This window comes from Hipposideros armiger, unplaced genomic scaffold (assembly GCF_001890085.2).
Source record: "Hipposideros armiger isolate ML-2016 unplaced genomic scaffold, ASM189008v1 scaffold_280, whole genome shotgun sequence".
Classification (NCBI taxonomy): Eukaryota; Metazoa; Chordata; class Mammalia; order Chiroptera; family Hipposideridae; genus Hipposideros; species Hipposideros armiger.
Genome location: NW_017731630.1, coordinates 298,814 through 312,003, shown reverse-complemented (window position 1 = coordinate 312,003; position 13,190 = coordinate 298,814). Strand labels below are relative to the sequence as shown.

Here is a 13,190-nt window from a genome sequence, read left to right as displayed (position 1 = left end):
GGGGGGGATTGCTCTGAAGATGACTGGGACAATAGCCAGGGAGGGGTCTTGCATTCGAGCTAGGGAACCATCCTTTAAGTAGGGAACCATCCTTTAAGAATCGCAAAGAGAGGCCAGCGCCCAGCGAACAGCCGGCCCCTCAACCTTCCAGAGCAGACGAGCGTGCACAGTCCTCCAGCAGCCTAGAGCATTGCAGGAAGTGCCTGCGCCGTGGCCTCCAGGGCAGCAGAGCGTACAGTTCTCCGGGGGCCTAGAGCGTCGCCGGAATGCCCCAGCCTCGGGCCTCCAGGGCTGACGAAGACAGTCCTCCGAAGGCCTAGAGCGTCTCCTGAAGTCCTCGCGCAGCGGATTCCAGGGCAGAAGAGCTACAGTCCTCCGGCTGCCTAGAGCGTCGCCGGAAGTGCCCAAGCCTCGGCCTCCAGGGCAGCCGAGTGCACTGTCCTCTGAAGGCCTAGAGCGTCGCAGGAAAGGCGCCCCCACTTCCCCTCCCTTTCCCTCCTCCCCTCACCGTGGCCTCCAGGGCAGCCGATGCACAGTTTTTTTCCGGAGGCCTAGAATGTCAACGGAAGTCCCCGCGCACCGGCCTCTAGGGCAGCTGAGCGCACAGTTCTCCGGAGGCCTAGAGCGTCAATGGACGTGCCCAAACCGGGTCCTCCAAGGCAGCCGAGCGCAGTCCTCCGGCGGCCTAGGGCGTCGCCGGAAGTGCTTGCGAGGCGGGCGAAGGGGACGGCCGCGCTTCGGGTGGACAGCGTCTCTGCAGGTGAGTGGCGGCTGGCCGGTTTGGGGCCGGTAGATGCTGGTGCCGGCCCAAGCGCGACTCTGAGGTCGGATGCAGGGCCTTGTGTCCTTCTTGGACTCTCGCTGAGGAACAGCAGCAGGTCCGCTGTGGAAAGTGCGAGCGGGGGACAGCGCTCCGGGCTGCGGACAGCCTTCCGACCAGAGAGCCGGCTGTCAGGGGTCATTGCATCCAATCACTGGTTTACCTTTCCTGTTATTTTTAAATCTATTTTTTATTAAAAATATAATTAACATACAACATTATATGAGTTTCAGGTGTACACCATAGTCATTCAACATTTATATACCTAGAGAAGTGATCACCCTAAGTCCAGCAACCATCCGACACTGTCCCACGCTATCACAATATTATTGACTATAGTCCCCACGTTGTACACTACATGCCTATGACTTGTTTTAAACGTGGAAAATTGTACCTTCACCTTTTGCCCCCCCCCTTTTGTAATTTTTCAATTACAGCTGACAGTCAATATTATTTTATATTAATTTCGGGTGTATGGCACAGTGGTTAGACATTTACGTAATTTATGAAGTGGTCCCCTTGTCTAATCTCTTACCTACCTGCCACTGTACATAGCTATTACCATTCTACCCTACATCCCCATGACTATTTTGTATCAACCAATTTGTACTTCTTAACCCCTTCCCCTTGTCACTTATCCCCAACCCCCTCCCATCTGGCAACCATCAAAACGTTCTCTGTATCTATGGGTGTGTTTCTGTTTTGTTTGTTTGTTTGTTTATTTTGTTCTTTAGATTCCATATAGAAGTGAAATCACATTGCATCTGTCTTTCTCTGTCTGACATACTCCACTCAGCACTATTCCCTCCAGGTCCATCCAGGCCCCTGCAGATGACAAGAACCCATCCCCTCCCCTGGCCGAGCAATATCCCATTGTGCGTATGCACCGCCTCCTCTTCATCCACCTTCCATCAACACACACCCGGGCTGCCTCCACATCTGGGCCATTGTAAACAATGCCGCAATGAACATATGGATGCACACGTCCCCTCGAAGTAGCGTTCTGGGTTTCTTCAGATAAATTGCCTGAAGTGGGTTACTGGGTCCTCCTTTGTCTCTCGTTATAGCCTTTGTTTCAAAGTCTGTTTTGTCTGGTGTAAGTATCACTAGCCCAGCTGTTGTTTGTTTCCACTTTCATGAAATATCTTTATTCATCCTTTTCAGCCTCTGTGTCTTTCAGTCTGAAGTGAGTCTCTTGTAGGCAGCATATGTAAGGTCTTGTGTTCTTAGCCACTAAGCCCTCCTATGTCTTTTGATTGGAGCATTTAATCTATTTACATAGAAAGTGATGGTTGATAGATATCTAGTTATTGCCATTCTAGTATTATAATTTAGGTTTTCATGTTGGAGAAGTTCCTCTAAAATTCCTTATAATACTGGTTTGGTGGTGATGAAATTCTTTAGCTTTTTCTTGTCTAGGAAGCTAAGCTGTTTATCTGTCCTTCAATTCTAGACGACAGCCGTGCTGGGCAGAGTATTCTTGGTTGTAGGTCCTGGCTTTTCATCACGTTGAATATTTCGTGCCGATCCCTTCTGGGCTGCAAAGTTTCTGTTGAGAAATCAGCTGACAGTCTGATTTCTGGGGGTTCCCTGGCAGGCAACTGACTGCTTTTTCTCCTGCTGCTTTTAAGAGCCTCTCTGTGTTGTTAACCTCTGGCATTGTAATTATGTGTCTCGGTGAGGCTCTGTTTGGGTTCATCCTGTTTGGGACGCTGCTTCCTGGGTTTGTAAGTCTATTTCCTTTACCAGGTTGGGGAAGTTTTCCGTTGTTACTTTTTCAAACAGGTTCTCAACCCCTTGCTTTTTTTCCTGGTACCCCTATGATGCGAATATTGTTACACTTGATGTTATCCGAGAGGTCTCTTAACTGTCCTTATTATTTTTTTTTTTTGGATTATGTTTTCTTTTTGCTGTTCCAGTTGGGTGTTTTCTGCTGCCTTGTCTTCCAAATCACTGATTTGATTCTCTGCTTCATCTAGTCTGCTGGTGATTCTTTCTAGTGATTCTTCATTTCAGTTACTGTATTCTCCACTTCTGACTGGTTCTGTTTTATGGTTTTTCTGTCCTTTTTTATGCTCGCTATCTCTGTGTTGACATTCTCACTGAGTTCCTTGAGCATCCTTACAGCCAGTGTTTTGAACTCTGTCTCTGGTAGATTGCTTGCCTCCATTTTGTTTAGTTCTTTTTCTGGATTTTTCTCCTGTTCTTTCATTTGGGATGCATTTTTTGTTGTTTCCTCATTTTGGCTGCCTCTCTGTTTGTTTCTATGTACTTGGTAGATCTGCTGTGTCTCCCAGTCTTGGCCGGGTGGCCTTATGTAGTAGGTGCCCTGTGGGGCCCTGGCACAGTCGCCCTGGTCACCTTCTCTGGGTGCTCCAGCAGTGTCCCTTGAGTGGGTTGTGTGTGCCCTCCTGATATAGTCGAGCCTTCATTGTTATTGGCATATCAGTGGGTGGGATTGACCCTCAAGCTGATTGGCACATCCACAGCTTACAGGCTGCTGTGTGTGTGTGGGTGGGGGGGGAGTTACCCCAATGAGTGGAGTTCACCCCAGTGGGCTCTGTTGCCTATTGAGACCACCCTTTGTGTGTGCTGCTTGTGGGGCTCACTGGGTGGTGCTCTGCTGTGGTCTGAAGCCAACCTCCAAGTACGTTGGCTCTGGGGCCTCTTGGGAGGAGCTCCAGTGCAGGCCCAGGTCACCCACTGCCTGTGAGTGGCCAGGGCCACCTGGTAGGAGCTACACAGCGATCTGCAGTTGTTCGCTGCCTGTGCTAAACCTGGAGGCATGAGGGAGAGGCCACACTGCGAACCAAGGACAGCTGCCCCAGTACCAGGCCTGGGGTAACTCTGCAGAAAGCCAGGACACCCCAAGGCCTGCTGCCACCTGCCGGCTCCCTTAAGGTTCAGCCACTTGATGAAGCTTCATGTGGAATCTCAATGTGACTCTCAGGCATTTTTAAGTTGTCCAGTGGCTGCCCCCCAAGTTGTGGTGTGCGAGGTGCCCATTTCCCCTACTCTTCCTGCTCGTAAGGAGCTGCCGTGTTTAAGTCTTGGCCATTTTCAGAGGAAACAGTGGTGTTTTAAATTACATTTCTTCATTGCAAATGAGGTGGGAAAAAAGGTGGGACTTGTATTTTAAAATACATTAGCCAGTTGGGGGTTTTTTGCAGGTTATCTGTTCATGGCTTTTAGCCATTTTTCATACTTTCTCAATATATGGTCATCTTTATATGTGAAGGATATGAACCCCTATCTATGTTGCAGCCCCACCCTGGTTTTTTGGGGGTTTTTTTCATTTGTTTGTTTTTAAACTAAATTTTCTCCTATAGTTAAATATTAGACGGTAAGACTTTACCTTTGGTATCAGGCTTAGCAAAATCATTCCTTAATCCAAAATTGCACTATTCAAATAATTTTTTCTTGATTTTATATTCAGATCTTCATCATTATGAAGGAAATTTAAAAGCCCATGAGTATTTTTGTAGAACATTTGCAAACTGCTTGAAGGTGGTAGAGGACGATGACAGCAGGTGCTGATGCCCGCCTTTCCTGCATCGGAGGTGGAGGAAGCCAGCACCCCAGAGAGCAGGACTTTCTGGGGTGTCTGTTCAGTCAGGACCTCGACTTCTAGTGACAGAAATAGGCCCAGTGGGTGGGTGGCTTCTTTGGGATCCCTGGGGGCACTCTGACCTCACCCCCACTCTGTCACTTTTTCTCCTCTTCTTCCTTTTACCCAAGCAGGTGTCCCCACCTCTGGTGTTTCTGAAGGGAGGGGAGCCCAGGCCTGGGTCCCCAGACGCCATGGAGAAGGCCGGCCTGCTGGCCACACGCACAGGTGAGGGGTGGGCGGCCAGGCCGAGAGCAGGTAGAGGACCATCCGGGGGCTAGGGAGGGGGGAGATCTTAGGAGCCAGGGCTCCCCAAGTCCCATCCGGCAGCATCGCCCTGGCACACCCTACTTTCCCCGCTGCCTCTGCCTGTGGGCCTCGCCTCACCTGGCTCCATTCCTGTGCTCTCCTGGCCACACGCTACGCCCCTCTCTTTCTCTGGTCTCCCCCGCCTGGAGACTTCCGAGGATGAGAATAGTAATTCTTGGTTTTGTTTCCCTGGGGCCCAGCAGTGTCAGCTGGCCTGGGCTCAGAGGAGGTGACCAGGAAGAGTTTGAAGATCTGGCCAGCCTCCTGCCCGTTGGCCATCTCTCCCCCAGGCTCCAGGCCCCTCTATTCTGAAGGTTCAGGCCACAGCTGAAGCTGAGGACTCGTGTTCAGTTTACTGTTGTTGTTATACTTGTCACGTAACCGGTGCCGACAGCGGTGCCACCTTCCTTAGTAAAGAGACGTGTGGTGTTTGAAGCTTGTTCACGGTCACACTCGTGATTGTTGCTCTGTGGGGAGCCTGGGTGGGATACAGCCATGGCGGCCCAGGTCACATATGCACACACTCCCTCCCCACCTGGTGCTCATACTAAAGCTCTTTTTAGGGAACCGGTGGAAAACTAGGCGCCAGCCTGCCCTCACTCTCCGGGAGGAGCTCCCCAGCCCCTGCCCGCACACAGGAGTCTGGACCGCGTCAGCCGGCTGAGCTGAGGGTGCCGCGGCTTCCGTTCAGCTGACCAGGTTTCTGCCTGTGGGCGGAAAGGTTTTCTCTCAACTTGGTTGACATGCTTGTCGTGGTGGCCCTGCCCTCTGAGCCACCTCCCCACATGCCCCTGCAGATCCTGCGACAGGAAATTCTAGGAAGGCCGCAGTAACTACCCAGCCTGACGTCCCACGATTTTGCGGCCACATCCCTGAAGCTGTTGTCTAAACAGCTTCATGATCTGTGGCCATGAGCCAACAGGCCCTAGTTTAACCAATTTCACTGCCACCCAGCTAGGACCCAAGGGCCCGGCGGCCCTCCCTCAGGCCATTGTCCACTCTGGGTCCTGATGTCAGGTGAGGACCCCCTTGCATGGAGCAGAGCCCTTCGAGTTTGGTGGGTTGCAGGGAGTTGTCAGGGATACAGTGTTGTCTCGGGGGGCCTGGGGTCAGAGTGGTCAGTTGTCAGTGGACACGTGTGCTGTCGGAGCCGCCTGGCTTCTTGCGCTTTGCTGCCCAGGCCGTGAGGCAGAACAAGGGCGCACAGCCTGTCCCTCCAGTCCTGAGACCAGGCCGATGGAGGCAGAGGCTCAGGCTTTCCTGGAACCACCAGAAAGGACCCTAACCTGCCCTCCAGCCCCTCGTCCATTTCTGTGCCCAGAGGTTAGGAAGTGAGGGAGAATTGGGCAGGAACTGGACAAGCCAGATAACAGGTGCCTGCTACACACCGGCTTTATTAGAGTTCCGCCATTACTGTGGGTCGCCAGCGCCATCTCAAGTTCATGCACAACTGCGTGTTGTTTAATAGAGTTTCCTTATGTCTAAAATCATACATCACTGACCCTCTTCTTCCACTTTCCCAGCACGGGCAGCAAGTGTTGGCCAGGCTCCTGAGCAAGGGGCTGAGAGCACAGGGTTGACGCCACGGCAGGGAGCTCCAGAAGAGGGGCAGCACCACGGCGAGAGAACGCCAGGGCAGTGCCAGAGGCCCCCCCGGCCACTGGGGTGTCTGGACCTGTGTGGGAATGAGGAAGCTGGACAGAGGCCCAGAGAGGCCCCTCAGAGCCCAGCTGGCTGTGAGGAAACGGGGGGTCAGAATGGCCGTGAGGACAGTGCGTCCGGGTCAGACCCCACGCTGAACACCGGCTCCGGGACGGAGGGCAGAGGCCCCTGGAAAGGGCGGCCCTACCGGTGCAGCGCCTGCGACAGGAGCTTCAAATGCTATTCGGATGTGGTGAAGCACCAGAGCATTCATTCTGGGGAGAAGCCCTATGAATGCAGCGACTGTGGGAAGGCGTTCATCCATAGCTCACACGTCGTCAGGCACCAGCGAGTTCACAACGGGGAGAAGCCGTACGTGTGCAAGGAGTGTGGGAAAGCCTTCAGCCAGAGCTTCAACCTGGTCCGGCACCAGCGCGTGCACACCGGGGAGAAGCCGTACGACTGCGCCGAGTGCGGCAAGGCCTTCGGCCAGCGGTCCGACGCCGTGAAGCACCAGAGAACGCACAGCGGAGAGCGGCGGTACGAGTGCCGCGAGTGCGGGAAGGCCTTCATCCACAGCTCCAACGTGGTCCGGCACCAGAGGACGCACCACCGGGAGAACCCGTACGCGTGCGGCGAGTGCGGCCAGGCCTTCAGCCAGAGCTCCAACCTCATCCAGCACCAGCGCGTGCACACGGGCGAGAAGCCCTTCGCCTGCCCGGAGTGCGGCCGCGCCTTCAGCCGCAGCTCCTTCCTCAGCGAGCACCGGCGCATCCACACCGGGGAGAAGCCGTACGCGTGCGCCGAGTGCGGGCGCGCCTTCCGGGCGCTGTCGGGCTTCTTCCGGCACCAGCGAATCCACACGGGCGAGAAGCCCTTCCGCTGCACCGAGTGCGGGCGCGCCTTCCGCCTGAGCTTCCACCTCATCCAGCACCAGCGGGTCCACAGCCGGGAGTGAGGGGGCGGGGCGGGGCCACGGGCGGCACCGCCCACCCGGGTGGAGCGCGGCCTTCCCCGCCCCCTACCGAGATAATAAAGCTGCCTGGGCGCCTTCAGTGTGCGTGTCCACGGGAAGGTGGAGGGGAGCGGGCTCGGAAGGCAGGCCTCCTACGTGGGAAACAGCGGCTTTCCCAGGGGAGGGACGAGACTTGATGGTGACACTGAAATTGTGTCATGTTCACAGCACTTTTTTATTTCCTTTTCTTTACTCTTTTTCTTATTTTTAGCACTTTTTCGGAGTTATAATTTACATAAGGTGGAATGTACAGATCATAAGTGTTTGGTTTTATGAGATCTGACAAACACCCGGATTTGACCTTTGTAACCTGTACACAGTCAAGGTACAAACTGTGTCCGTCATGCTAGGACGTCCCCTCCAGGTCAAACCCCCATCCTCAGAGGCACCCCGTGACGTCGCTTCTGTCACCGTAGTTCTGCTTGTTCTAGGGTTTTATGGTAACAGAATGAAGATATATACTCATACACATGCGACTCCTTTCCCTCTGCTTGTTTTTGAGATTTAGCCGTGTGGCCGTAATTGTTTTAGTTCCACAGCACTTTTCCAAAGGCAGGAGGCACTTCCTACCCCATATCAAGCTGTGCATTTGTCTCCCCGTCAAAGTAGGAGCTGGTTGTCAGAATTCTCCAGCACAGGCCTGGTGGCGAACATGCAGCCCGTCAGAGTACGTACATGATGTGTGCACTTGGCATGTGTGGCAGGTGAGCACAGGAGGGCAGCACAGGTTGGCTCGTGCTCACGCCACTTCAGAGCCTGCCGCGCAGGAGAGGGCGTCAGGGGTCTGTACAGGTGTCTCCTAGCACGTTCCTGTCCAGGAGCGACGCCAGTTCAGGGAAACAGCCAGCTAGACGTCTGCGCTCAAGGACTTCACAGGTTAGAGGGTGAGGCCGAACAGTCACGGTGACGCCCAATCCAAGTGCAGTAACAAGTGACACGGGGACTGATAAACAGGACCGGGGAAAGGGAAGACATGGGGAGGGGTGCCCCCGGGGAGGGATTCCTGAGCTGGCTTTTCAAAAGATTGAGTCTGCAGCAGACAGATGAGATGTCATGTGTAAGGTGGGTGCGAGGGAAGGCGTGCCTGTCACAGGAACGCGCAGCTTGTGGCTGGCGAGGGGAGAGGAACGCTGCACTGGGAAGCAGTGGTCTCGGCAAGCTCAGTGTTTGTGACCGGATGTCACATCACAGGCGACAGGGATGGATAGGTATAAGTGGTATTTGCAGATAGGGAGGGAGCGGTGTCTGCTGGGGGAGATATCTCAGCACAGATCATAAAACTCAGCCACAAACTGAAAGTTTATTTTAACGACGACAACAGATCTGAGCAGTCACCTGGCCACAAGTCCCCGGTCCAGCCACGTGCTCCCTGGGCAGGCTGTGGCTTGGTGTCATTTCATGGCAGCTGTCTGCTCTGGCTGAACTGCTGAATTACCTGGGGTCCTGTAGCTGCCTAGGAGTTCTAGGGCTCAGGTTGGCCTGATTAAAACGTGAGGCATAGGATTTTCTAACGCGAAGGGCACACCCTCAGAGTGGACTCGGTGGCACCACTGCTATTGGGCTGCTGACTCGTGGGTCAGTGGTGATACGGGAAACAGCCTGGGGCCTCCATGCCAAGCCAAGCCCCTCAGACAGGCTGGAGGGTGCCAGGTCCACGGTGCCAGGAGAAGCCACAGCAGTCGCGCTCGGCCTGTAGTGATCCTGCTCGTGAGGTCAAGCAGTGAGCTCACAGAGCTCACTGTGTACACAGGACAGGAGTGTCCCCGAATGAGGGCCATCAAACAGCAGACGGCAGGTACAAACTACGAGCTGCAGATACTGAGGCTGCCAGGTAATGTGGGCAGGAGACTGGTTCTGTCTGGGGTGTGTAAGGGTGAGTCATGGCGACGGGAAGGCAGTGGACTGTCAGGCATGGAGACGCAGGGTTTCTGAAGGAGAGCGTTTAGGAATGAGGACTATAATTCTCAAATGGAACTCAGCGGGCTAGACCAAGGGTCGGCAACTTGCGGCTTGTGAGCCACACGCAGCTCTGGGTACGTTCCATCTCAAAAGTTTGCCAACCCCTGAGCTAGGTTAAGCACAGGTGACAGCTGAAGAAATCCAGACGACCATGCAGGCAAAGAGATGCACATACCAAGGAAGCGCTGAGACTTGTAAAATAGGGTAAGCTCTGGCATAGGCCTGACAGGAGTCCCGGGAGGAAGGAGACGAAGTGTAGTGAGCCCCTGCAGTGACCGACACCCATGACTGTGCAGAGTCCGAGTTGATTGTCAGCTGGCTCCATGGCCCACCGGTGCCTCTGCTCTCCAGGGCGAGGGCTCTATTTCCTGTAGGGCTGAGAATGGGCAGGGCAGGCAGGAAGACGCATCCAGCCCCACCGGGGAAGATGGTGTCCACACCCCGTGTTCGCCTGGCTCAGCCTCCCCCTAGCCGGGCGCGTAAGAACCAGTCGAAGGAGAGGACAGTACCCTTAAGGTGCAGCGGTCCTCCGGACCCGGGGCATCCCCTTCAACTTGTAAGCCAGGTGGACAGCAGCAAACGCGCAGACCCCCGGGCGACTGCTGTGTGTGGCCGTCTGCTCAGGTCAGGCAGCTCCCACAGGGCTCACTGCGCCCGCGGCCTCGGTCCGTTTCCTCCACTAGAGCAGGCTCGGCACTCGCAGGACCGCAGCGTCCCAGCCAGGCTCTTTATCTAGAAACGGAACTTTGCAGGCCCAGGAAGTAGGACGTGTACGAGTACCTGCCAACCCGGAACTGGGTGCCTGGCAAAAGGGCTCTTTTAGAGAAGATAGAAAACATATTTATTGATAAATACAACCTGAGACAGTTTATCATTAAGGGACTTTAGTAAGAACACTTGATGTTTCTACTGCAGAAGGAAAGTGCTTTCAGAATGATGGGCTCAGATAGGAGACGGAATGTGTTGTAGCAGAGCTGACTGACAACAGTGACGACAACAGTGAGCGGGGAGGACTCTTAACTCAGAACCACATAGCAGACGGAGGCCCAGCCCCCCAGGGGAGGACTCACCCCAGGCCCTGCCTGATGACGAGTTATTGTGCTGTCAGACGCTCAATCCCAGGACAGAGCGGGCGGGCGGGAGGGCAGGCGGATGGACGGACAGCCGGCATCATGGGAGAAATGAGGCGCCCAGAGGACAGACGAGCACCAACAGCACCGACCTCGCCTGCCCGGCCACGAGTCTCGGCTACGCAGCTCGTCACCACCCTCACTCCTGTGCAGGTGGAAACCAGCAGGCGTCTGAGGACATTCCTCATACGCAAGTGAGAAATCAAACCACAGAACAAGGAGTTTTTACAAACAAAGGAAATAGAGACAGTGTGGGACTTGTGGAAAGGTGAACAGAATGATAACTAGTAACCACAGAAATGAAAAAGGAACTGTATCCATGAACAATGGTATTTTAAGAGGAACGATTCAAAAGAAAGAAAGAAATCTTAGAAATGAAACACAGCAGCCAATTGAAAAATAAATCAGTAAGAGGGTTGAGAAGTCAAGTTGAGAAAGTCTTTTTCAAAGATGGAAAGACAGGGAGGTGGATGGTAAGACACAAAAATTAAGACCAACAGTTCTGGGGCAGGGGGATGGCAGGAATGCAGTTATCAGAGAATCATTCGATTCTCCCCAGGACTGAAACATGAATCCCAGACAAAAAAGCACCTATGCAGACCCTCCCTCCACGAGTAATGAAGGAAGGACGTGCTTGGAGGCGTGGGGCAACGTTCAGGCCATCAGTGGACATCCTTCCCACCCATCAGTGACAGTCCCGTCCATCCTTGGTCAGGCCTGCATGTCCCGGCCGTTGGGCACTGTGCGCCCACCTAGGACCTTTCTGCAGTTTCTTTGTGCCGAGACCTGCCTCTGTGGGCTCCATGCCCCCTGCCAGGCCAGGTCCTCTGAGGGCCAGTGTCCTCACCTGTGCCCTCAGGCAGCCCCATCTGTTGCCAATGCTTACTCAGGAACAGGTGGGCTCTGCTCACCCCATGAGGCCTCCACCTCCCTGCCCCCAGCATAGCCTGGAGGGAGAGCCTGGCTGCGGGCACTTGGTCAGCCTTCCCCAGGGGAGATGAGCTCGGACAGGCACTTGGGGCCCCACTGTCCCATCTGTAGAGGGGAGGCAGTGCGGCTTGTCTGAGGGGCTCCCTCCCGTGCTGGGACAGAGGGTGGGGGTGGTTTCTGCCACTGGCTCCCCACCGAGGCTCTACCGACTTGTTTCACAACAGAGTTCTATTAGAGAGTTGGAGCTAAGCGGCTCATTGTCTGCTCGCATTTGGGGAACACACACCACGTGTGTGCGGGGGCAGCTCTCCTACCTCCTTCCTTGGCCGGCTTTCCACAGTTACCCGTCCTCACTGGCGTGGTGGTCAGTGCGGATCTGAAACACAAGTTCATGTGTAAATGTGTAAATCTGCTGCTCAGTTAGGAAGCCTGCCATCCTAAACATGGGGCAAGATTCAAAACAACCTTGAAAATGTCTCCAAGCTTTTTAACAGACCTCTTTCTCTCTTGAAAGTGCTTGAGAAATATGGTGGCAAACCTAGGAGCGGGTCGCGGACGCTTGGCGCTCAGTGTAAGCTCAGACGCGCTGGTGGGAGCTGCACAGGCACCACAGGTGGGCACATCTCCCGCCCACAGGAGGCCTGGGGCTGTGGGCAGAAGGATCTCCGTACAGCTGCCCAGGATTCGGCAATTTAGAAAAACGGTCTTCAAAAGTAACGTGTAAAGTAATCAGAGTGAAAAACACTCCCAGAAACAAGACCCAGCTGAGGGAAGACCAGCCGTGACCAGTCAGAGCCGGAGCGAATGGGCCACCTCGCTGCCACCCAAACGCGCGTGGAAACCAGGGACATGACGTGAAGTGCTCAGAGGTGCTGCAGGCCAGGCACTTGCGTCTACAATGGAAATCGCTATTCACAACAGCACAGCTCAAACAGCTGACTGAAACCTCCATCCCGTTCACCGAGAGACGCGATCCTGTCTTCGTTTACAGCACCAAATTTTTCAAAAGCTGCTGCAGTTTTTCCCATCAGGTTCTCTCTTTGTTCTGCTGGACAAAGGCGCTATTTACTCTATCATCTGATACACAAAGCAGAAGAAAACAGATAGGCGGGGTAAAGAAAGGTCAGCAACAGCCCTATGCCTGAGGCCTTCTACACTAGTTTTGGTTCTCTTCTTTGAGAAAATTGTGGTTACGTTGATCGTGACCAAGTTTACCATGATTTCTGACTAGCTCACTTAAAATAAAATCAGACCACAAAAAGGCTGCTGAGGGAGGGCCAGTCCTCAGGACTCACGCTGACACAAATGTGCTAGGGACCCATCTGCCTGTCAGGCAGCAGCTCACTTACCTCCTATTCTAGATCTCGACTGGATTCTTAACATCGGATTAAAACAGGGCAGGCAGGTCCCAATTCCACTGCCAAGGCCTGACTCCAGGCAAAGGTGATGTCGCTCGCCCTCCCACAGGGCTCGCCCACTCCTCCCCACCCGACTTCGCCTCCCCGCAGAGGGAGGGAGCAACCCTTACCTGGTAACGAGCTTACCCGCCCGGAGCTTCTTTCTATGTGGAAAGCGAACTTTCTTCTTTCAAGCGCTGCTCCAACTCCCGAGACAACAGCGTTCACGTGCTGAGAGCATCCCCACGTTGCAGTAAATGGTCAGAACTGCTGCTAAGACACTAAGAAGACCACACTCCGTGTCCTGCACGGGGTCCCCGGGAACACCAAATAAGACACTGAGGATGTGTGGGCGGATCAGGTCCGGGCCACCTTCTCATCC

At 54.3% G+C, this 13,190-nt stretch overlaps 1 protein-coding gene across 1 annotated transcript; it reads left to right on the top strand.

Moving 5' to 3' along the window:
* Nucleotides 1-501: 501 nt before the first annotated feature.
* On the top strand, nt 502-7,432 carry ZNF696 (zinc finger protein 696). The gene is made up of 3 exons (XM_019657797.1): nt 502-760; nt 4,562-4,655; nt 6,260-7,432. The coding sequence occupies exons 1-3, from the start codon at nt 557-559 to the stop codon at nt 7,333-7,335; spliced, it is 1,374 nt and encodes a 457-aa protein (XP_019513342.1). The 5' UTR covers nt 502-556; the 3' UTR covers nt 7,336-7,432.
* Nucleotides 7,433-13,190: the final 5,758 nt, after the last annotated feature.